This window comes from Antechinus flavipes, chromosome 5 (assembly GCF_016432865.1).
Source record: "Antechinus flavipes isolate AdamAnt ecotype Samford, QLD, Australia chromosome 5, AdamAnt_v2, whole genome shotgun sequence".
Classification (NCBI taxonomy): Eukaryota; Metazoa; Chordata; class Mammalia; order Dasyuromorphia; family Dasyuridae; genus Antechinus; species Antechinus flavipes.
The window spans coordinates 261,262,930-261,286,710 of record NC_067402.1 but is presented as its reverse complement, the minus strand read 5'-3'; the positions used below and the strand labels follow the sequence as shown (position 1 = coordinate 261,286,710).

At 34.2% G+C, this 23,781-nt stretch overlaps 1 protein-coding gene across 1 annotated transcript in view; it reads left to right on the top strand.

The window, feature by feature from the left end:
* Positions 1–23,781, top strand: part of KITLG (KIT ligand) — a 120,249-nt gene that overhangs the window by 45,565 nt on the left and 50,903 nt on the right. The window contains exon 2 of the mRNA XM_051962657.1: positions 7,231–7,344. Coding sequence (XP_051818617.1) covers positions 7,231–7,344 — 114 coding nt within the window. The remainder of the gene's footprint in view (positions 1–7,230; positions 7,345–23,781) is intronic.

The window sequence follows — 23,781 nt, the reverse complement described above, 5'->3', positions numbered from 1 at the left end:
TTTCAGAGAGTATCCTACTCTCTGATCACCCTCCATGTTGTTATGTGTGGAAGGAGAAAAATATGGTGTGTGTACCATGAATTCAGTACCTCTCAAATAGTTTTCTTTATGCTTATTGTAAATCTCCCTTTTTGGGGAGTTCTGACTTTTCATTTTTTGTAAATTCATTGCTTTCCATTGAGATGACAAATTCAGAAAAATCATCTGTATTTGTCTTAGACAGAAAGGCCAAGCAGAACTAGGATTTGTCTTTATTTGGTATGTGTACCTCTCGTCAGTGCCCAAGTGTCCCCTTTTCAACTTTTGATTATGTATTCCTTTGCTTCTATTAGAGAAGAAATCAATATCAGTCATTTATACCTTAGTATAAATGTAATCTCCTGGAATATTTTACCTTATAGAATGTATTTTTTATAAATTAGCTTTTATTAATGTCTTGTTTTTATATCACCTTCATTTCCAAATATATTCCTTCCTACTTCCCTCTTGTAATAAACAATTAAGATTAAAAATCAAAAGCCCAGCAAAACTAACCAAAATATCGGTGTTTGTATGTACATTATGTACATTTGTGTGTATGTATTATTACATATATGTGTTATATTTATATATCTAATAACCACATATGCATTTTTCTATACTCATAGAAGAAGGAAATACCATTTATATAGCACCTACTATGTGCCAGGCACATTAAATATTTTTTAACAAATGTTGTCAGCTCATTTGATGCTCACCACAGCCTTACAAGATAGATGCTATTGTTAGTCCCTTTTTATAAATGAGGAAATGGAGGTTGCTGGTGGTTGTGACTTATCTAGGGTCACAAAACTACTAAGTATCTGAGCCAAAATTTGAACTTGGGTCTTCCTGACTTTAGACCTAAGACTATCAAATGTATCACTGGGTCCACTTTTAAATTTCTTTTTTTAACAATAGGCTTAGTATTTAAAATTGCAATTCAGTTTCTGGATTTTTTTGAGTGTTTATTGGTCCTTTCCATTTATATTGTTGTGGTCATTATATTTTGTTTTCTGTATAAAATTAATACTTGTACAAAGCATCTTTTATTTTTGTTTTCAAAGATTTAGGACCAAAGATTTAGCCAGTGTCTATGCAGTGAAAGGTTATCATGAAATTAGAGGTTACCTAGCCAAAAGAATGATCTAGAGAAAAGTGTGTGCAAGTGAAAACAAAGTAACCAAATGCAATGTGTCACGATTGGGGAAAAAAAACAATATTCAAGAAAACAATATATCTTTTTGATGTGATGGTAATCTATGGTGAAAATCACTTTTTAAAAACACAGAAAGAAGAAATTATTTCAAAATCATATTTCAGAGAGAGAGAGGGATAGAGACAGAGAGTAAGTAGCAGGGACATGAGTCAGGATGGAGAGAAAAAGGAGAAAAAGTGTCATATAATAAATAGCCCATTTATCTGAAGACTGATTATCTGCAACTTTAGCTCCCCAACTGCAAATCCATAAAACAAGCACAGAGAAAGAAAGAGAGAGAGAGAGAGAGAGAGAGAGAGAGAGAGAGAGAGAGAGAGAGAGAGAGAGAGAGAGAGAGAGAGAGAGAGAGAGAGAGAGAGAGAGAGAGAGAGAGAGAGAGAAAGGGCTGGAGGGGGGAGGAAGGCGGGAGGGGGAGGACCACTGATCGGCCAAGTTTATACAATGAATTTATAGGAAAATTTCTTAGGTTCTCATTCAGAAGTTGTTTACTCTTGCTTTATGAACAATCTTAACAAATCTGGACTATTTGGTTTTCTAATTCATTGTAGATGAATAAATTAGAAATAGTAAGTTAAATGTGGTGAAGGTAAGGAATAGGGATTTTCGTGTGATAGCAGTTAGCTTTATGGAGAAAGGAGGGAGAAAAATGATTTAACTTAGAATAATTCAGAGTACAGAATCTTATAGTGATATAAGATTATAGTGATATAATGTAGAAACACACATGCTAACCATGGTGGAGAACCACACAAATGACATTTGATTAATAATGCTGAATGTAAACCATCAAAGAGGTTAAACTACAGGGTCATTCAAAAGTTTTAGTACATATTACAATTTAAAAGTGCACTGACTTTTGGAACCCCTGTGTATTCCATTAATGCTCTTTTGGAAAGTAGGCAAATACATATAATACATTTTAGAAAGATTTCCATGAAAGCAAAATTGTTTTTAACTAAAAACCTATTTAAATCAAATTTAACCAATAACTGTGGGACATTTAGAAGTGGGCGAACTTCACTTATGTTTTCAATCAACAAGCATTTAGTTATTAAGCATCTTTATGTACCATAGACTTGCTAAAGCTTGAGGATTCAATACAAAGAATAAAGGTGTCCTTGAAATCAACTTAAATCCCAGTTGGGGTGGGGAAAGCAGAGTGAGAGATAATAAGAACATATATTGTAAACATATGCAGCATAAATAGAAAGTGAATGAATACAGAAATACACAGTAATTAAATGCAAGGTAGTTTGGGAGGAAGGACACTATTGGAGAGGGGGAGTAGGAAAGATTTTATGCAGGAGAGATAATGCTTGAGCTGCTTTTCAAAGGAAAAGAGGGAATCTGAGTCAGAGGTGAGGAGGGAGGACTTTTCAGGCATGAGGGATGGAAAGATTAAGAACCTACTTATGAGGAAGAACAGCAGCTTTCCAGTGATGCCAGATAAATGAGGCATTAAATGAAAAACAGGGATGCAGCCATAATTCCAAATAAATTTCTGTATTTAGATTCTGCATCAAAATACTTTGCTTATATCAAAAGCTTTGTGGGGTTTAGTGAAAAGCTTTTTGTTAATAGCCATGAAAAATGTATATTGTAACAAATTGAAGAAGTTAGTTATATCTTTCTAATACAGAATACTCCATGAAAATTAATTTCTATTTTTAGCATGACATTTACATTTTTACTAAACACACCAATTATGTTCTCCACTGTAGTGCCTTATCACAAGGATTTTGAAGACTGTGCTAGTGGACCACAGCCCTGGAAGGGCCTGATAAACTAGAAAGACTTAGAGTTAAGGAGTTCAGAGGTGGTAGTTAGGTGAATAAATGTACACATTTCTTTGGGTATAATAACACACAAGAGAGGGCACAAGAGAGCTGAGTTCAAATCTTGCCTTGGATACCTAATATCTATGTAACTCGGGACAAATTTTTTAGTTGCTTTTTGTTTCAGTTTCCCCATCTTGTGTAAAATGTTGATAATAATAGGACCTACTTGTCAGGGTTGCTGTGAGAATCAAATGAAATAATATTTGTAAAATGCTTTGCAAATCTTAAAGCACTATTTAGATGCTAGCTAAATCATCATCATCATCATCATCATCATCATCATCATCATCATTCTTAAATTTCTATTACCTAGAAGAGATAATCTGTTTGATCTGGGCAAACAGAATTAGTAGCAATGGATAAAAAACTGCAAAGAGGCAGAATTAAATTTCATATAAGTGCCAACCTATTGACAATCAACATGATCCAAGAATAGACTGGGATGCTTTAGGAGGTAAAGGATTCCCCCTCATTGGAAACATTCCAGTAACTAACCAGTAACTAAGTTACAGTTGTCTCAGAGCAAACTTGTTTTTTGAAACCTGAAGTATATTATAAAGTATATCACTAGAGGGGCAGCCTGTGGAAAAAGAGCCAAGTTAAGAATTAAGAACTGGAGTTGAGTCCAATCTTCGATACATTCTGGATCTGCGACTTTCAGCAGGTCGTTTGACTTCTCATTTTCCCAGGCAACTCTCTAAGGGATAAATTATATTTGGGTTCGTAGAAGGAACTTCATTATTGGGAGTTTTTGTTGTTGTTATTGTTGTGGTTTAGTTGTTTTAGTCATGTCTCACTCTATGTGACCCCAATCTGAATTTTCTTGTCAAAGATATGGAGTGGTTTGTCATTTTCTTCTGTAGTTTTTTTATAGATTGAGGAAATTGAAGCAAATAGGTTGAAGTGACTTGCCCAGAGACACACAGCTGGTAAGAGTCTGAAGCTGAATTTGAATTCAGGAAATGAAATCACTGACTATCTAATTTAAGAAAGCCAACGTATAAATAGCCTTCGTTCTTACATACCTTCATTTCCCATCCCTCTTTTCTCCCTCTTTTCTTCCCACACAGAGTTATTGCTTATAATAAAAGAATAAAAAAGAAAAAAAAGTACTTTAACAAAACCTTTAAACAATATATCAGTATTATTGATATCAATATATTCTGTATTCCACATTCCTTGTTCTCCAGCTCAGCAAAGAAGGAAGGGAGATAAATTCTCACATCTCTTTCCAGAGCCAAGCTTGAGTTTTATCATTTTGACATTTCCTTCCTTCCTTCTTTCTTTTCTTCCTTCCTTCCTTCCTTCCTTCCTTCCTTCCTTCCTTCCTTCCTTCCTTCCTTCCTCACTTTCTCTCCTTCCTTCCTTCCTTCCTCACTTTCTCTCCTTCCTTCCTTCCTTCCTTCCTTTCTCACTTTCTCTCCTTCCTTCCTTCCTTCTTCCTTCCTTCCTTCCTTCCTTCCTTCCTTCCTTCCTTCCTTCCTTCCTTCCTTCCTTCCTTCCTCACTTTCTCTCCTTCATTCCTTCCTTACTCCCTCACTTTCTCTCCTTCCTTCCTTTTTCCATTTTCATTATTGCAGCCATTGTGCCATTTTTTGACTTCTGTTTATTTCACTATGTATGAATTCCTTTCAAGCTTCCCATGCCTCTCATTATCCTTCATATTTCTTATTTCTTACAGCATGGTAATATTCCATTACATCCTTATATCACTATTTATTTAGCTATTCCCCAGTCCTTGGGCATCTGCTTTGTTTATGATTCTTTGCTCCTACAAAAATTCTGCTAAGAAATTATTTTAAAACATCATACACATTCAATGTCAGACATAAAAATACCAGCATTAGGATGAAAATTAAGCATTCCATTGTAACATACTGCAGAAAGCAAGCATGTGTCCATGACTTCAGGTATTTATAAAACCTGAAGATAGCCAGGTATCAGAGGAAGCATACTGGGGAAGTTCTTACCATTGTTCACAGAGATTTCTGGTAGGGACTAAGAAAGCTATTTCTGACATTGAGAGTGAGGAGTGGGGTAGGATGGGGGAGATAAAAATTAATTACTACTAACAAATTAATAAATAGTTTAACATTATACTTTATGAAGCTAAATTCACTTTGTGCCTCTCGTTTGCATTTATGTTGTTTTGCATTATAATTATATTTGTTTGTATTGCATAAACCTTAATCAATGGTAAATAAATGGTCAATAAAAATATGGCCCCCGTTTTCAGGGACATTCCAGAATCTTTTAGTTAGAAAGGACCTGTGTATATGAACTTCAATCTGCTCCATAGCATTACTAGTTTTAGTGGGCATCCAGCTTTTGTTTGAAACTCCAGAGATCTCTGTCTTGGATAGCTCCAATTGTTAGTTTTCTCCTACAGTCTACATTTCCCTTTTTTCCGTTTCCTAATTTTGTTCTGTCTTCTGCCTGCCAAGGCCAAGCAGAACAAATCTATTCCTTCTTCCCAGGTAACAGCCTTTTGTTTTGTGTCTCCCTCTGTTCCCTCTCCCCCATCTTCATACATACTTTGCACTGCATTTTACATATAAGAAGTGCTTAATAAGGAATAAATAGAACTGAACTCACTTAGTAAAAAAATTTCATAGTATTCTCTAAGGTGGCCCTATCCTGATTTTCAGTAAGATTGTTGTTAAAAATGGGTTAAAGAATAAAGGAAGGTGGATTGCTTTCAAGAACTCTGGGTCATATAATTTGGGATAAAACTGCCTTATCAAAATAGAAGACTTTTTATTCTGAGAAATTTGCAAATAAATTTCTCTTCCTGAATAGGTTAGATTGTGGATTTTAATTGAAAAAAATCATCTGTAATTATGGATGATTGTGTGCATTGGTAGAAAATATTTCTACCCAGATATAATTATGAAATAATTTTTTAAATGCCCAGTTTAGATTTTCATTTTCAGGAAAAAAAAAAAAAACTTTGCATCTAGGAGTATCAGACTGTTATTATACTCAAAGAAATCTTTTCATTAACATTCATTCTTCAAATATGTATTAAACACTCAATATGTGTAAGGAACTTTGCTAGAAGCTGGGGCTACATTTCCCCTCCTCCAACAAAACCCCCAAATAGCCTTTGCTTTCAAGGAAAATATATTCAAGTGAAGAAAGCAGCAGATGGACATATAATTTGGTCAATTCAACTTGAAGCACCTAGTATGTGCTAGGCAGAATGGTGAGTTGATGCTACAGTGACAGAGGCAAATTACTGTTGTTTTATTACAACAGTGCCAAAATTTTGTTACCCATTCTCAATCATTGGACATATACTTTGATTCCCTTTATTTGTTACCCTCAGAGAGTTACATTTCACTCTGGAGAAGCAACATGTAGACTAGACGGATGATTGAATTCAGTTCAACAACTATTTAGTTAAGAGTGCACCTACTATGTGTCGGTTACAGTCCTAGGGGCTGGGAGATACAAACAGTCCCTGCCATCAAGAAACTAAAACTTTAATTCTTTCCCAATAATAATAATGTTCTGATGTTCTTATCCAACACAATGATCATTTACTCCTTTGGAGTTTTACTGGATCTGGAGAAGTCCCTTTTTTTTTTTTTTTTTTTTTTTTTTTTTTTTTTTTTTTTTGGTTACATTTCATCTTGATGTTGTTTTTGCTTTTATTGAAGTCCTGTTCCAGTTTTCCCTGTCTTTGCCAAGTATTGTGCATTGAAAAGAAAAGAAAGAAAGAGTTCTTTTTGGTGCCTTTAAGGGATGAATTTTATTTAGTCCCTGATTTGGAGAAGAATTCTCCAGTGATGAAACCAACTCAAGTTAGTACAGGTGTTGTCATTTCAATATACTTGCCACTGGGGAATCGCCCTTAGGGAGCTTTTAACTAAAGTTAACAATAATGCTATTATTGAAAGGCATATTGAGACCACATTTCCAGTTTTAATTGAACTCAGATTCTTCTTCATTCATTCATTCATTGATGGTACAGGTTGAATGCTTGAGAATTAGAAATAAACATTTATATCTGATTTATATCCAATAGGTTGTTCCTTAAGAAAAGAAGTGATTTTCCTCACAAGTTCATATTAAAGCATAAGATGTTAAATGGCTCTAATTATTTAAGTTGAATACTGCTGGTTACTCAGTTATTGTTCTGTTTTTATTTAGACTTGGATTATCACTTGCATTTATCTTCAGCTGCTCCTATTCAATCCTCTCGTCAAAACTAAAGGGATCTGTGGGAATCCTGTGACCGATGATGTGAAAGACATTACAACATTGGTAAGAAAAGAATACATTTTAAAAATGAGAGACATTTTTCTTAGATGAATTGGAAAGAAAGAGACAAATATGTTGGCTGGTTGGGAAAAAAAAAAAAAAGACATTAATCACTTCCTTCAAAAGTCAGTGGAGAAAAGTAAGGGCATTGTCAGGAAGTTCCAAGAGATTTGCAGATAGAGTTGCCAACAATTGAGATGGAGGTGATTAGTTAGCCAAATTTCATCAGTTCCTCAGATTCCTGTGCTTGTTCTCTGAAGGTCACCTTTTTCTTCTCACTTACAGTTCTTCAGATGCCTTGCATGGGGAGGGATGCATTCAGATATTATTCCTCACTATTTCTTTATATGGTCCCTTATTTTCACTTCACTGCTGTGCTGGACTTAAAGTCAGAAAGTTGTTTTTCAGTCCTGTCTGACTCTTCATGACTCTATTTGGAATTTTCTTGACAAAGACACTGGAATGGTTTGCCATTTCCTTCTCCAACTCATTTTATGGATGAGGAAACTGAGGCAAACATGGCTAAGTGACTTGCCCAGATTGATACAGCTAGTGTCTGAGGCTGGATTTGAATGAGGTCTTCCCTAACCCCTGGATTGGTGCCCTATCCACTGCATCACCTAGCTGCCTCCAGATCTGGATTCAAATCCCAGTTCTGAGACAGGCTAATTTTCTTATTCTTTTTGACCCTCAGTTTTCTCACCTGTAAAATGGGGATAATAATATTTCTCGCACTTAACTCAAAGGGTTGCTATGAAGTTGGTAAAACATTAAATCAGGTCAACAAGTATTTCTGGATTTAACTTCATGCCCTGTCTAAATGAAGTGGATCTACATTACTTAAACGAGGCAGAAACCAGGAAGTACCTTTTCTGTGGTTGTTAGCAAGGAGGATTCACTCAGATATACTCAGGAAAAGACTCCTTCATCAATAAAATGAGACAATTTGATTTTTTGATGTCCAATCAAGTAAAGTTACAGGCCATTGCCACATTCTATAGACACACAAAGAAAGAGCTGTCTTCAAAAAATTACATTTTAATGGGAGAGACAAAAGTCAAGCCGGTAGGTAGAAAGATGAAATAGGACAGATATATGTCAGTTATTATTATTATTATTATTTGATTTCATTAATGTCATTAAGAAATGGTGTCAAACTCAAAAACAAATTGGAGTCACTGAACCATGCATAAAGGCAGCACAGTGGATGGAGTGCTGGGTCTGGAGTCAGAAAAACCTGAGTTTCAAATTCTGCCCCAGATACTTATTAGCTGTGTGACCCTGGGTAAGTCATTTAAACCTGTCTGTCTCCATTTCTCTTCTGTAAAATGCACTGGAGAAGGAAATGACAAATGACTCCATTATCTTTGCCAAGAAAACCCCAAATGGGGCCATGGAAAATTGGGCTTGACTAAAAAAAAACTGAACAACAATAACAGCCACTCTTCTTCTGTCTTTTCTTTTCTTTTTCTTTTTTTTTTTTTTTTTTTTTTGTCTTCTTTGATCCTCCTTATTTCTCTCCTCCAATAGGCTTTTGAAATGAATGACCAAAATTTTGAGGACTATTATAAACTGATGAACAATGGAATGAGCAGAATCAGGAGAGTAATTTAGACAGAACCCACAACATTTTAAAATTTTGGAAATTGTAAAAATTGTGATTGATACAATGACTTTATAATTGCAGAGCCCTGAAGATGAAACATGCTATCCATTCCTTAGGGCATGGGGTAGTGAAAATATAGAATTCTGTTCATTTAAAAAATAGGAATAGAAGGTAGAACTACATATGGGGAATGTTTGCTTGCATGTGCTTTCAGATGAGTTCTTATTTTACTTAATAGCTTTAATTTATTATAAGAGACCTCATAAAGTAGGAATAATCTGTATGTGTTTGTAATGGGAAAACAAAACTTAAAAAAAAGAAATGTGTTAATGTAATACATTACAATAATTCCTAGTAATTTGGATTTTGAAAAATTCACAAAAAGAGGAACTGAATTAAAATTCTAGCTCTTTTACTAAGGTAAGTCTTGGGTAAGTCTTGAATTCTGAGATACTTTTTTTTATCTTGTGTGTGTGTGAGAGAGAGAAAGAGAGAGAGAGAGAGAGAGAGAGAGAGAGAGAGAGAGAGAGAGAGAGAGTGTATTTGTCAAGGTTAAATGACTTGCCTAGAGTCACATGGCTAATAACTGTCAAATATCCCTCTACAAATCCCTGAATTTGAACTTAGGTTCTCCTGACTCCAGGACCAGTGCACTATCCTAATATGCCATATAGCTGCCCCAGTTTTATTTTTAAGGCAAAGTAGTTTTGATTAACTGGCCTTTTAGGAGCCTTCCAACTCAATCTGTGATTCCTAATGCATGCTAATTCAAACTAAACGTCAGATCAAATCAAGTTGTCTCTCTGATTTGCTAATAGGAAGAAAATAATTTCTCCTCAGCTTATTAATTGCATACTTTTCTTCCCGAAATATTATGATACTTGCTTTTCAGATATTTTCTTCTTTTTCCAGTGCTATTTCTCTCTTAACACTTCTATATTAATTGTTCTGGTTTATCTTTTAGATTCACCACCCACTGAATAAGCACATGTGGTTAATTTGTTGTTGTTGCTTAGTCCAATCCAATTCTTCATGACCCTATGAACCATACCATGCTGATAATACCCGTGTGGTTTTCTTGGCAAAGATATGAAGTGGTTTGTCATTTCATCTTTGGTAGACTGAGGCAAGCAGAGGTTAAACTCAGGCCTTTCTGTCTTTAATTTTAACTTTCTTTCCACTTGAGCCACCTTGTTACCTCTGTGTGGTTAAGTAAACTTATACAAAGACATTTTGGGGTGCTTGTCCTGTCTCCTTTTGTCCCTAGAAAATATCTCCAATTGAAATATTTACTTTGTTGAATTGAACCAAGTCACTTTCCTGTGGAATCATGAGAAAACAATAATTCCATAATTCATCATTCCTGAAATTATTCTTTCATTTTTAGATCCTAAAATTGTCCAGTTTTGTGACTATATCTTTTGTTATTTCATTGCTCATTTTATATCATGTTTTGCAAAACTTAAAATGCTCTATGAGTATGTTTTTATTCATTCTTTTTTTTTTTTTTGGTGGTTGAAGCTTAGGGCTATTTTGTAAATCCTATCACTAACTACATTTTCAGGATATTTTTGAGGCCTAGATAAAAGAGGTATAGGTTGGGTTAGCCCACTGAATTCCTTTACAACATGAAATTCTGTGAATCTTTGAAATTGATATTTTGGTAAATTTCTAGAATTTAGACAAAGTTTAACATTCAAACTAGGATTGAAAATAGATTGGGTTGAAGAGGATTATTTTTTAAGTTTTCATTTCTCATAGTATATTGCCTATTTTATACTTTTGCTCTTTCACTAGAAACACTATTGAAGAAACACTGTTCTAGTAATTGTAGAAGGTAAAGAAAAATTATAAAATCCCATTACCTTAAGAGGTGTATGATCTGGTTGGGGGCCAAAATTAACACATATGATAAAGTAATGAATAGTTTGAGATGACACATATTTTAAAGGCTGAAATTATGACTTGATTTTGCTTCTGGCTTCTGTACAAAATCACCGTGATGGGGAGTTTCACTGGCAATCACTTGCCACATGAACTATGCAACAAAGACTCTCAAGGACAAATGATTCCACATCTTGGCAACCGGAAAGTTGCCAAGAAGTCCAGGCCTCATGCCAAAGTGATCCTGGCATACTGTCCATTTTCCAGGGATAGCACTTGCTGCTTTAGATTTTCTATCTCCTAAAGGCTTGTATTCATGTTTCTGAACTTACATCTGGAAGTTCTAACATGAAATCAGGCAACCTGATCAATAAGTTTTATCTTCAGGGTAGCATGTTGTAGTAGTATATCTTGTCTTTCCCTAGCATTACTTGAGAATTGAGAAAGACATTTAATGGTGTAAGATTTTATTCTAGCTTTCTGTGGGATGATAAAATCCTTGGATTGTTTAGAATGAGTTTTAGAGGTCATTTAATCCAACCCTCTCATAGTATAAATGAAGAAACCAAGTTTCAGAGAGATCATGTCTTCCCTAATGTTACATATTGAATGACCAGACTGAAATTCAAACCCTGTTTTTTGATTACAAATCTAATTCTTTGCCTCCTGTATCACACTGCTTTATTTGTGGCCCACAAATAGAACAACCCTCCTTCCAAGCCTAATTCCTTTATTGTCAGGCACACTCCTACAAAAATATGACGTCTTATTCCTGAATTTATACCAGTCAAGACTTCCAGCATGATAGTGGAGAGAGGGAGCTGATTCTATAGTTAGGAGAATAGGGTTCAAATTCTACCTCTAATGTTGACTATTTGTGTGACCTTAAAAAAGGGATATGACTGCCTTGGATTTCATTTTTCTCACATGTAAAATAAGGAACTTGGACTAAAAAGTTTGTTGTAGATAGTTATATAAATTGCAATTATATAAATCTTTCTGTTCTGAATTCAATTAACAACCACAAAAAATACTCACTTTTGCTCATAGAAACACTCTGTGGGAGTTGGGGAATGGCCCTAAAATTCACCTTCTTCCCCCATTGATCTTATACAATATTATCATTCCTTCCCTCCTTCCCTTTTGCTCCAATAGAAATCTATTTTGTACCATCTTTTTTTCCTATTGTCATCTTAAGGTTTAATTTCTTTTTTTTTTCTCAATTATAAGTAAAGGTAATTTTTATTTTTATTTTTTTATTTTGAGTTCCAATGATTCAACCATTCTGTAGAGCAATTTGGGACTATATACAAAGGGCTATCAAACTGTGCACATTCTTTGATTCAGCAGTGTCTCTATTGGTTCTGTATCCCAAAGAGGTAGCAAAAGAGAGAAAAGGACCCATATATGCAAAAATATTTGTAGCAGCTCTTTTTATAGTAGCAGGAGCTGGAAACTGAGTGGATGCCCATCTTCTGGGGAAATGGCTGAATAACTTATGGTATATGAAAGCAATGGAATATTATTGTTCTATAAGAAATGATAATTAGAAATGCTGATTTCAGAAAACCCTAGAAAGACTTACATGAACTGATGTTGAGTGAAATGAGCAGAAACAGGAGAACACTATAAGATTATATGATGATCAATTGGGATGGACTTGGCTCTTTTCAAGCATGAAGTGATTCAAGGCAGTTCCAATAGATTTGGGATGGAGAGAGCCATCTGCATCCAGAGAGAGAACTATGGAGAATGAATGTGGATCAAAGCATAGTATTTTCACCTTTTAATTGTTGTTGCTGTTTATTCTTTTTTGTGTTTTTCCCCTTTTTGATCTAATTTTTGTTGCACAGCATGATGAATATGGAAATATGTTTAGAAGAACTGTACATGTTTAACCTATATTGAATTGCTTGCTGTCTAGGGGAGGGAGGAGGGCGAGAAAGATAGAAAAATTTGGAACACAGAAGTTTTGCAAAGATGAATGTTGAAAACTATCATCGTATATATTTGAGGAAATAAAATACTGTTAAGCATAAATTTTGAATTCCATATTCTCTCCCTTTACTCTCCCCATATGCTTGAAAAGGCAAGTAATATCATATAGATTACATATGTGCGGTCATGAAAAACAATTCCATATTAATTGGGTTGCAAAGAAAACACAGTCCAAACAAATAAACCAAGAAAGTAAAAAGAAAGTTTGCTTTAATCTGCATTCATTAATTTTTTTTTCTGGAAGTAGGAACATTTTTCATCATCATTAAATCCATCAGAATTATCTGGATCATAGTATTACTGAGAATGGTCAAGTCATTCACAGTTGAAGACAAACAAAAGATCTTAAAACTCTATTAACCTGAGAATTATTATCATTTTTTGTTATAGCAATGGGCAGAATGAGGATGAAATCTGTCATTAACGCCATCTTCAAGCATTTGAAAGGCTCTTATATGACAGAATGATTAAACTTTTCCTCTTTGGAAAGAGCAAAAGACAATGTTGGAAGCCGTGAAGAGACAAAGTAGGTTTAATGTCAGAACAAAACATCAAACCTACTCATTATAACTGTGCAAAAGCAGAATAGGTTAAGAGATGGTAGATTCCCCTTCCTTGGAGGCATTACAAACCTTAAAGTGCCATATATATACATTAAATGTTATTGTTATCATCATTATTAACCATTCCCAACAATTTTTATCTTCTCCTTGTCCTATTAAAAATCTTTTACCAGTTTTTTTGATGATGAAAAATGTTAGATATTAAAAGCTTGAAGTTACTAATGTAATGGCTTAACTAGAAAACATAATAAGCATTCCATATCTTAGTCTTCCTTTTATTATTTAAGGTTTTCACATGTTTGGTGATCTATGTTAAACCTTGAGAATATTAATAGTGGGGGGCAGTTAGCTGGTGCAGTGGATAGAGCACCTGCCCTTACGTCAGGAAGACCTGAGTTCAAATCCGACACTTAACATTTCCTAGCTGTGTGACCCTGAGCAAGTCACAACCCCAATTATTTCACCAAAAAAAAAGGACATTAATAGTACATAGAAATCAGGAATAAGATGTATCATTTTCTTTTTTACATTTAAAAATAAGTGGATCCTTTTGATCTTAAAATGTAACAGAGTCAGCATATGGTTTTTAAAAATGATTTCCATTCAGTGATTTTACTTTAGATGATTGAATGGAAAGTGAATGGAAAATACCTTCTTGAAATGTGATTTCTGTACTCAATGGAATGATAAATGCTATTATTTTCTTTTTAAGTTTCTAAGCTTTCTTGGTAAATATGCTGAATGAACCAATAAATATAGTGGGGAAAAGAATATTAACTATGGAGTGAGAGGACCTGGATTCCAATACTACAATCTATGCTTTAGAAATTCTGTGATCTTTGGTCAAATAATTTAATCTCCATTAACTATTTTGTAAAATGAGGGGATTGGATTACTGTAGGAGATCCCTTCCATCTCTAAATTGGTGAGGTCTCCAGAGAGTTCCAGTCAAAGTCTGGACAGTAGCAATGCCTTCTGACCTCCTCTTAGTTACTCTAGTTATTTTCTTATATTAAGTGTATATAATAATTAACTCATATACAGTTGATATTATTTGTATAGCAAATCATAATGTTTGCAGAATGCTTTCTATGTATTATCTCATTTGATCTTCATAAATGATAGGTGCTGTTATTATTATTTCTATTTTAAAGATGGAAGAAAATGAGGCTGAGAGAAGTTGAATAATTTGCCTGAAATAACATAGCTAGTAAGTGGCTAGATCAGGATTTGAATTCAGGTCTTTCTGATTTCAGTTTTGACATTTTGCTACAAGGCTGAAAGAAAGAAGTGGTGACCATAAGAGGTGAACAGAAGTGAATAAGTAGCTAATGACTTACTTTTATTTAATGATTTAAAGTCAGCAAAACACTTTGCATATATTATCTGAGCCTTATGACATTCCTGTGAGATAGTTGTTAGGGGTATTATCCCCATTTTATGATGAGGAAAACAGAGACGCATAGAATTTTTTTTAAAATTCTATCATTTGTAATTTACTCCAGTGGTGATCATTTCTTCTTCCTCTTTTTTATTCTTGTTTTCAATATTCATTTTTGTACGATTTTGAGTTCCAATTTTTTTCTACTTCCCTTTGTTACATCCCCCTCCCCAAAACAGCAAGTTTAAATATGTGCAATCAATTTTCAACATATTTCATGTTGGGAAAGAGAAATCAGAACAAAAGGGAAAAAAAAGAAACCAAAGAAAACAAAAACAAAAACAGACCAAAAAAGAGGAGAAAATTGAAAAAGAATGAAAAGATGAAAATATGCTTCGATCCACATTTAATCTCCATAGTTCTTTCTCTGAATGCAGATGGCATTTTTCCATCCAAAGTCTATTGGAATTATCTTGAATGACTTCTTTATTGAGAAGAGGCAAATCTATCACTGTTGATCATTCCATGATCTTTCTGTTACTGTGTCCAATGTGTTCCTAGTTCTGTTCACTTCACTCAATCAATTCATAACCAGAATTTCAATGATAAGTGTTCATGATCTCATAGTGAAATTATAGCTTATAGTTAAAGTTATAGCTAATTAAGCCTTAACCAGAGTTTAGAACTGGAAGTCATTTAAGGAGTTATCTGGTCTGATAGATTCTATCCCCTAATGGAATATAAGCTCCTTGAGGGCAGCAGGTGTGTGTGTGTGTGTGTGTGTGTGTGTGTATGTATGTATTGGTTTTCTCACAAATTAGCACAGTTTCTGTCAAGTTATAGATAACTAATATGCTGAAGAAGACTTTATGAGGGCCTCGAGATGCTCAATGACTTATCTAATGTCACATAGGGAGGAATTTACAGAATCAAGCCTTGAAGTTTGTTTACTGGTGCTTGCCACTTTCAGAAGGAGACCATGAATCCCGATTTTCTTGATTCCAGTTTTGATATTTTATCTTCTACAACAAAACTATGGGCTGAAGCAAAAATAACTCTGGATTTGAATCCTCCCTCTGTTTATGTCTTGCTGACTATAGGGCTGGTTCTCTATGCACCATGCTATCTAAATGCCCTCGTGTATAAAAATGCATTATTAGAAAAGCTGTCTGCTGATATCTACATGGCTATAAATCTCTGATCTCTCTGACTCTCCCTTTTAATTCAAGAACAGAACTTCTATTTTAACCTTTGGGTAATATTGAGGGCTTTGCATGGTATGCCATTGGGAATACTTAAGGATTGGAAGAACAAATTTTAAACAGAACAAAGGACATTGTTGTGCCAGTAGAATGATTCTAAGGTGCATGCATAGGAAAGAGAGTCTTTATGCTGAAATGGAAATATTCTCATGGGTAATTAATTTTTCCCTCCTATTTCAGCATTTTTTTCCCCTTCCATTGAATTGATCGTTTGACTCTCAATCTTTGAGTTGGACTTTACTTGCATTAAGTGGCAAGTAATGCTGTGCTCTCCGTGCTTAAGTTTGTTTGCCCAGGGCTATTCTCATGTCACGGAAGCACATGATTTATGGCTTTTACAGGCTCATTTTTTGGGTTTTGTCTTGGACAGGCTGTACTGCTCCACTGTCCCCATGGTTTTCATTGGAAATCATTCTGGCATGTTTACTCAGTATAAGAGTTCATCTATTTACAGAACATTTTGCTTTGTTTCTAAAAATGTTGCAAGACTTGTTTTAAATGGCAAACCCAGACCTACCTAAAGAAAGGGTCAAATATTTTGGGTGAAGATGAATCGAGCTTTCGAAACTTTTGCCTCTGTGGGACAGTTATGGTACAGCTCTTTATCCTTTCAGAGTCTTAATGGAAGCAATAATAAATTTCGCTCATGGGAATGGTGTGAGTGACTTTCTCTGTGATTCCTCCCTGCTGTTCCCTTGGTAATGAAACTTGTTGGGGTGATTTGTTTCTCCTTTGGGGCATGTTAATTAAAAATGCCATCATTACCTTCTCTTAACACTTTGATATTTAAGAGTCTTAGGAATTTGATCATGTTTAAAAAGAAGAAAAAAAACGCATGTCTTTGTGTTAGCTCAGTGTTCTCATACCCAATTGGTAAGGAGGAAATGTGATAGAAGGTTAAGTGTCTTAAATAAGGTCAGTCAAGAAATCAGCAGTTGGGGATGGGATCATTACTGGAACATTCAGGTTTCTTACCTCTGCTATCATTACTTAGCTTATGGCCATCGATTTTAAGGAAATATTGTCAAATTTCATCCAAATTATCTCCTAGAAGGTTTGAATAATACAGATTTATTTTTTAAAAGATTGTACTTGGGATGGAAACTCCTTCCATTGGTTAAGATTGGCAACTCATTTGAAACCCAAAGTTCATAAGAGTCATAGATATGCATAGAGGATAGAATGCTAGGTTGGGAATAAGGATACCAGAGTTCAAATTCTACTTAAGACATGTATTAGTTTGGGCAAAGTCACTTAATTTCTCTGGATCTCAGTTTCCTCATCTGTAAAGTGGGGAACCAGATTTTGGGCCTTAAAGATCATTTCCAGCTCTAAATATATGTTGCTATATACAATACAATAGATATTTAGAGCTAGAATGAACATTAGATTTCACTGACTCTTATTTCTCCTCTCCTATTTATTCACTTATTTTAAATCTTGCATTTATTGATTTTAAACTGAAATAGAAATTAGAAAAAGAAAAACAAATTGCCATGTGCACAATATAACATGAGAGGATTCAAAATATAAAGCAATAAATTTCCATTTTAAGAAAGCTTGTATCATAAACATTATACTTTGTGTTCAAAGCTGTTCATCTCTGCTTTCTTGCAGGTTTTCTTTTGTTCTCTGCTCTGTGGTTTTTACTTTATTCTTTTTTTTTTCTTTCTTCTCCCTCCCTCCATTTAACAGAGAATTTAGATGACTTGCCCAAGATTACAATGACCCAAGTAGTATGTAGAGAAGCCAGGCCCTCTGATGTTAAATCTAGCACTTAGAATCATAAAGAATTGCTTACAGATACTGAGAGGTTAACTAATAGGCCAGAGGGTAAGACTCTTGAATTCATGTCTTTTTGACTCCAAAGCCCTCTTATTCTAGGACTTTTAATTTCCAATACTTAGCAATACAGCTATAATAATGTCAAAATCTGATTCTTTACATTAACTCTGGTATTGCTGCTCAGTTCTTTTTGGACCCTAAAGCTTTCTTGGCAAAGATACTAAACTGGTTTTATATTTTATTCTAAGCTTCTAATCAAAACAATTATTGACCTCTGCTTTGAAAAGAAGTAAATTTGAAAATGATGAAACAGTATAAATTGTGAGATAATATTTTACTGAATTTAAGTAATGTCTTTAAAATGGAATATTCTTTTCAAATTTTTATTGTTTTAAAACAGATCAAGAAAAAATTAAATCTATGATAAAGCTTAGTGGCTACCTAAATTTTACCTTTTTTAGAAGTTTAAAGTTTATTAAAATTCAATTGCAATACTAGAATTTTTAGAAATCTCAGACTATCTTATGCTCATATTTAAGATTTTTTCTATTTGTATCTCTTATTTCACATGAATGACTGTAAAATAATTGAGCAAAATATTGGGGGGGGGAAGAAAAATGAAGCAAATTCCATAAATGTAGCACTTCTCTAGCTCCCAAATGCTCATTTTTTTCATAATCACCAGAAATTTTTTTCCCCTACAAAATGCTGACAGAAGCTCCAGAGCTGGTGGGAAGGCTTTTGAGGTCACCTAGTCCAATTCCCTCATTTCACTTCCCTGAGAGTGCCCATGTGATTGTAGATTTAGATCAGAAAGAAATTCTACTATTTTCTTCTATTGTTTCAGTCTTATCTGAGTATTTGTGACTATTTTCTTCTCCAGTTCATTGAGAAAACTGAAGCAACACAAGCTTTAATCACTTTCCGGAGATTCAATAGCTAACTAAATAAGTATCTGAGGCCAGATTTGAATTTCCAAAGATGAATCTTTCTGATGTCAGACCCAACACGCAGAACTATGACACCACCTAGCTACTCCAAACAGAGCTGAGATTTGAACCCAGACCTCTTTATCCCAAATCTATTCCATTGCCTTTACAAAACAGAATTAAACATATTAAACATAAGAAGAAAGTGACTTTTTTGCTATGATTCATTATCTCCAATACTTAAAAAAATTAATTCAACAAGGCAGTTTTATTGAATTGTGATCTTTTTACAGCCATGGTCCTTTACCTCAGGTTCCTATTTAGGGATTTATGAACTTGGATGGGAAAAAGAACATAATTTTATTTTCACTAACTTCTAAATGAAACTTAGCATTTCCTTCAGTTATTTAAAGACATTATTCTGGGAAGAGATTTGATATATAAAAAAGTGAAGAATTCTATCTACAAGGTGACCTATTTAGGATGGTCCTCTTAACCAATTTTTTTGAATTTCATTTTTTTCCAGAAATTCTCTCATCTAGGAAGGACCAAAGTGAATGCAACTAGGAAACTTGCTCATTATTGTTTCTCAATTAATAATAATGGTCATCTAAAAAATTGCTAGATCTAAGCAATTTTACAAAACATACAGGTCCCCACTTTTCAAATCTCATTTTGTATTATGGTTATTTCTGCATCTTACTAGATTGTGAATAATCATGAAGGCAAAGACCCTATCTCCTAAAATTAATTGTTGTACCTTCCATGTATTACAGATACTACAGTATCTTTACTGTAGCTTCAATAAACAAATAACATCAATTTAATGCCTTTTATTTGAAAGAAAAACATGGTGGTCTACCTTTAGAAAAACTTACCTTTAACTCCATACTTCTTAGTTTAAAATTTAAGGTTGACCTGGAAAAGTCTCTTGATGTTTCTTTGTACATTAAAAAAACAAAACAAAGCTATCCATTAAGACACTCATAAAATAACTTTCTAGATCATTTTGAAAATTGTATTCCAATGACCCAGATGGTTCTATGAGCTGATAGGCTTATAGATTTAGAACTGGAAGGGACCTTGAGTTCAACTACCCTTATTTTATAGCTGAAAGGCTATAAGTGACATACCTAGGATCCCACAACAATTTACCCACCATACCAAAACACTGCCTCAATAACTTCCAAAAAGTTTTTTTTTAATGCAATAAAATATTCTGTATGATTTATAGAGGGTGAACATCCAATAAACTCTATTAGGCCTCTGGGTAAGGATGATCTACAAGGAAATACATTCCTGATGTCTGACATGGTACCTTTTTCTGGTGCTATCTTGTAATTTTGATTTAGGGATTCATGCCATTCTGGGCCTTTTGGGGTAAAGATGGGAAATCCTGTTTCGCATTCCATAACAGCCAGACATTCAAAAAACTCAACTATCCTCTCTTAGTTTTGTTTCTGGCCTGGTTTTCACCATTATGTGTTAGTCAGCAGAATTAGAAAGAGATCCAAGAAGTTTCTTTTTTTAATGGATCTTGACAATTTCCATGACTGGTGGAACTTAAAGGCTTCAATTAAGTGAGCTCGAAGAGAGACATTGTTCTGGTTTTCCCACTTCTTTTAACTCCTGTTATCCAAACGTATTTTGCTTCAGGTTATGGGAGAGAGCCAAGGGGCCTTTGCTTGCCAAATATCTGGTTCTTTATGTTTTCAGCTAGGACTGCCCTGGCACTGTGTGGATAAGGGCAAACATGGTGTCCTTCTGTCTTTTACCATACCGTTTTTCTATCTCTGTTCTTGGAAAAAACATTTTATTAGTTTATTTATTTAAAAAAAATAACCAGTTCACCTAAGAGACCTCAAAGGAGGAACCAAAATTAATACTTCATCAAGGAATATTTTTTTTGACCAGCTTGGACTATCTGCAATTTGGCATGGTACTGACATAGAGCTCAAAACCAAAGAGCATTTGGAGTTATTTGGCATTTAAATGACTATTTCTGTCCCTCTAGAATATATTTCTTTCATTATTCTCATTCTCCTAAAATAGATGGGTTGTGAAATATTTGCACTTAATTGATTGCCTGCTTAACCCAAACAACAAGATCCTTTGGGGGAGAAATCTAGGAAAAAACAGTTTTTGTGCACTATGATTTCTATGTCAATATTTTAAAACTACTCATCAAAGTTTAACTTATGAATTTTCAGCCTGCTTTTCTTTTCTTTCTCTAAGCCCCTGATTCCATTCTATTCTAAATATTACTTTAAAATGGATTCTCCAGTAATACCATTTAAATCAAGGCATCCTTATGCCTAAAACAATCATTAACGGTTCCTTCGCATACACCCAAACTTCCACAATACATATGTACATACTTTTACATACAAATCTAAATTCCCTTGCTTATCATTCTTGACCCTCTGTAGTGTTTCCCCATCATAACTTACTTTTCTTATCCCCCACTACTTCACTGTGATCTTGAACAAGTCAGTTAACCTTACTCAGCTTCAGTTTCCTCATCTGTAAAATAGGATTATAATAATCTGAGAGATAGTTGTGAGAATCAAATGAGATGGTTTGCAAAACACTTTATGTTATCTCATTTGATATATATATATATATATACACTAGCTCTTATTTTTTATTAACTTTCCATAATGCCAAAATTAGACTACTTGTTAATTTCTATTTAAATATATATTTTATTTATATCCCGCCTGGCCAATTTTTATCATCTTTCAAGATCCAGCTCTGTACTATCTTCTCTTTCCCTGGTGACACATCTCTGAGAGGTTAGATTAATTATCACAAGATTATATCACCAAGTAAGTATTGCTAGATAGAGTTGCTAGATTTGAACTCAGAAAGATGGGGGAGGAGTGGCAGATGGAGATCAGATCCTGCTCACTTACCAGCTTTGTGACTCTGGACATGTCACTTAACTTCAATGAGCCTCAGTTTCTTGTACACATAATGTACATATACATGAATATGTGTGTGTGTGTGTGTGTGTGTGTGTGTGTGTAAAAAACATATATATATATATATATATATATATATATATATATATATATACACATACATGTTTTGCATATTTATATTTATAAAGTGCTAAACAAATGTTCTTTGTTGTCATTTGTTCATTGTTTACCACCCAACATACTGAGACAGTATTAATTTATGCTATGATTATACAATCTCTGACTTGATTTCTTGGGTTCTCTACTGAATAAGTTGGCAGTGAATCAAGAAAACAATGTAAATAGGTTCATGTAACAGTTATACATTGAAACTCACCAGTGAGGTCTTTCAAGAACTTTCACTTAAATAGTATCCTGAGGGTCCCTATGCTGGGACTCTCTTCTGGATTAAAGCATTTGAGGATTCTTTTTAAATTTTCAGTTTTAAATGTCCATAAATTGGGTCCAGAAAAAAAAAAAAACCTGCCTGGTATTAAATTCTAGACTCTGTGAAATAATGATCAGAACCAATGTATGGGTCATAAAAGTTCTGTACCAGGTATCACTAATCTTTTAGTTGTCCCGTACCCCTTGGACAGTGTAGCAAAGCACACATTTTTAAAGACACGAAAGCAAAATACTAGAATTACCAAGAAAACTAATTATAAAGTGACATTTTTCAAAAACAATAATTTACAGACTGCTCATTACCAATTCTTTTTTTATAGCTTTTTTCTTTATTTTTATTACCATGCACTGTTTTAAAAACAAAACCTGCTGCCATCACCAACCCCATCAACGAAAACAAATGCATATTCATTATACTCTTCTTTTTCCCTTGTATCTGTTAAAAATTGAACCAGATGATTGGGATGCAGTGGATTTTTAGTTTTCAAATCATGGTTAAGTCGGGTCTAGATTGGCCTGGGATACCAGTAAAACAGCTTGTGTTCAGAATGCATGTCACTTCTTGTCATGTTTATTCATCTGGAATAACTTTAATTTTATGCGGCTTGTTCTTAAAGGAATATAGTGTTGCTGATCTGCTGAGTATCCAATTCCAACTTTCACACCTGCAGAGGCATCTACTGTGTCTCTGCTGCCAGTGCCTACCCCTGAGTGTTGCAAATAAATCAGGGAGTTCCCTTTGTTTTTCAAAGGTGGGGATTGGGATTCTGAAGGGGAAAAAAAAAGTGATTATACAAACATGGAGAGATGTTTGAAGGAGAAGGGAGAAAAGTAACTAAATAAGGGCAAAAGAATAACATCAAGGTATCTGTATTAGTGAAAAAATGGAGGGAAAAGACACATTACCTCCTGACTTGATACTACCTTTTTCTCTCTGGTTCCTTATTACTTCAAAAATTTTGTTTTTGGCAAACTTGATGAAGCCATCTATATCTGAATCTATATCTGAATAATGTTTTTACAGGTATAGGATAAGATACCAAAAAAAATTATATTGAAGTAATGATCAAAATATTTTTAGAAAAATTTTTGTGCCAGATTAAGCTCTTTTGCTCTGAAACAAAAAGTAAACTCCATATTCTGATATTTAAAATCCATCACAGCCTATTTCAACCTACCTAGAATTTGGCACAGTACCTAGAATATAGGTGCTTGATAAATGCTTTTTATTTTATGGATTGATTACTTTTCTTGCTTACCTCACAGCACAATGTCTAGCACATAGTAGGTGCTTAATAAATGCTTATTTATTGATTGGTTGACTACCTTTCTAGCCTCACATCTTAGCATAATACCTAGCACATGGATGGACTGATCACCTTTCTAGCTTACTTCCCAATGCTGATCACATAATAGGTACCTATTGATTGATTGATCACCTTTCTAGCTTATTTCATATGGCTTCCCTTCATGCACTCTATGTTATAACCAAGTTGGGCTATCGATCATGTTCAGATCTCAACATTTCCATCTTTCATCTTAGTGCATTTGTTCACTGTCCCCAGTACATGGGATGCACATTTTCCTTATATGTGCCTCTTAGCATCCTTACTTTATTTTGAGGAAAATTTTTTCACATTACATCCACTTGGAAGTTAGCC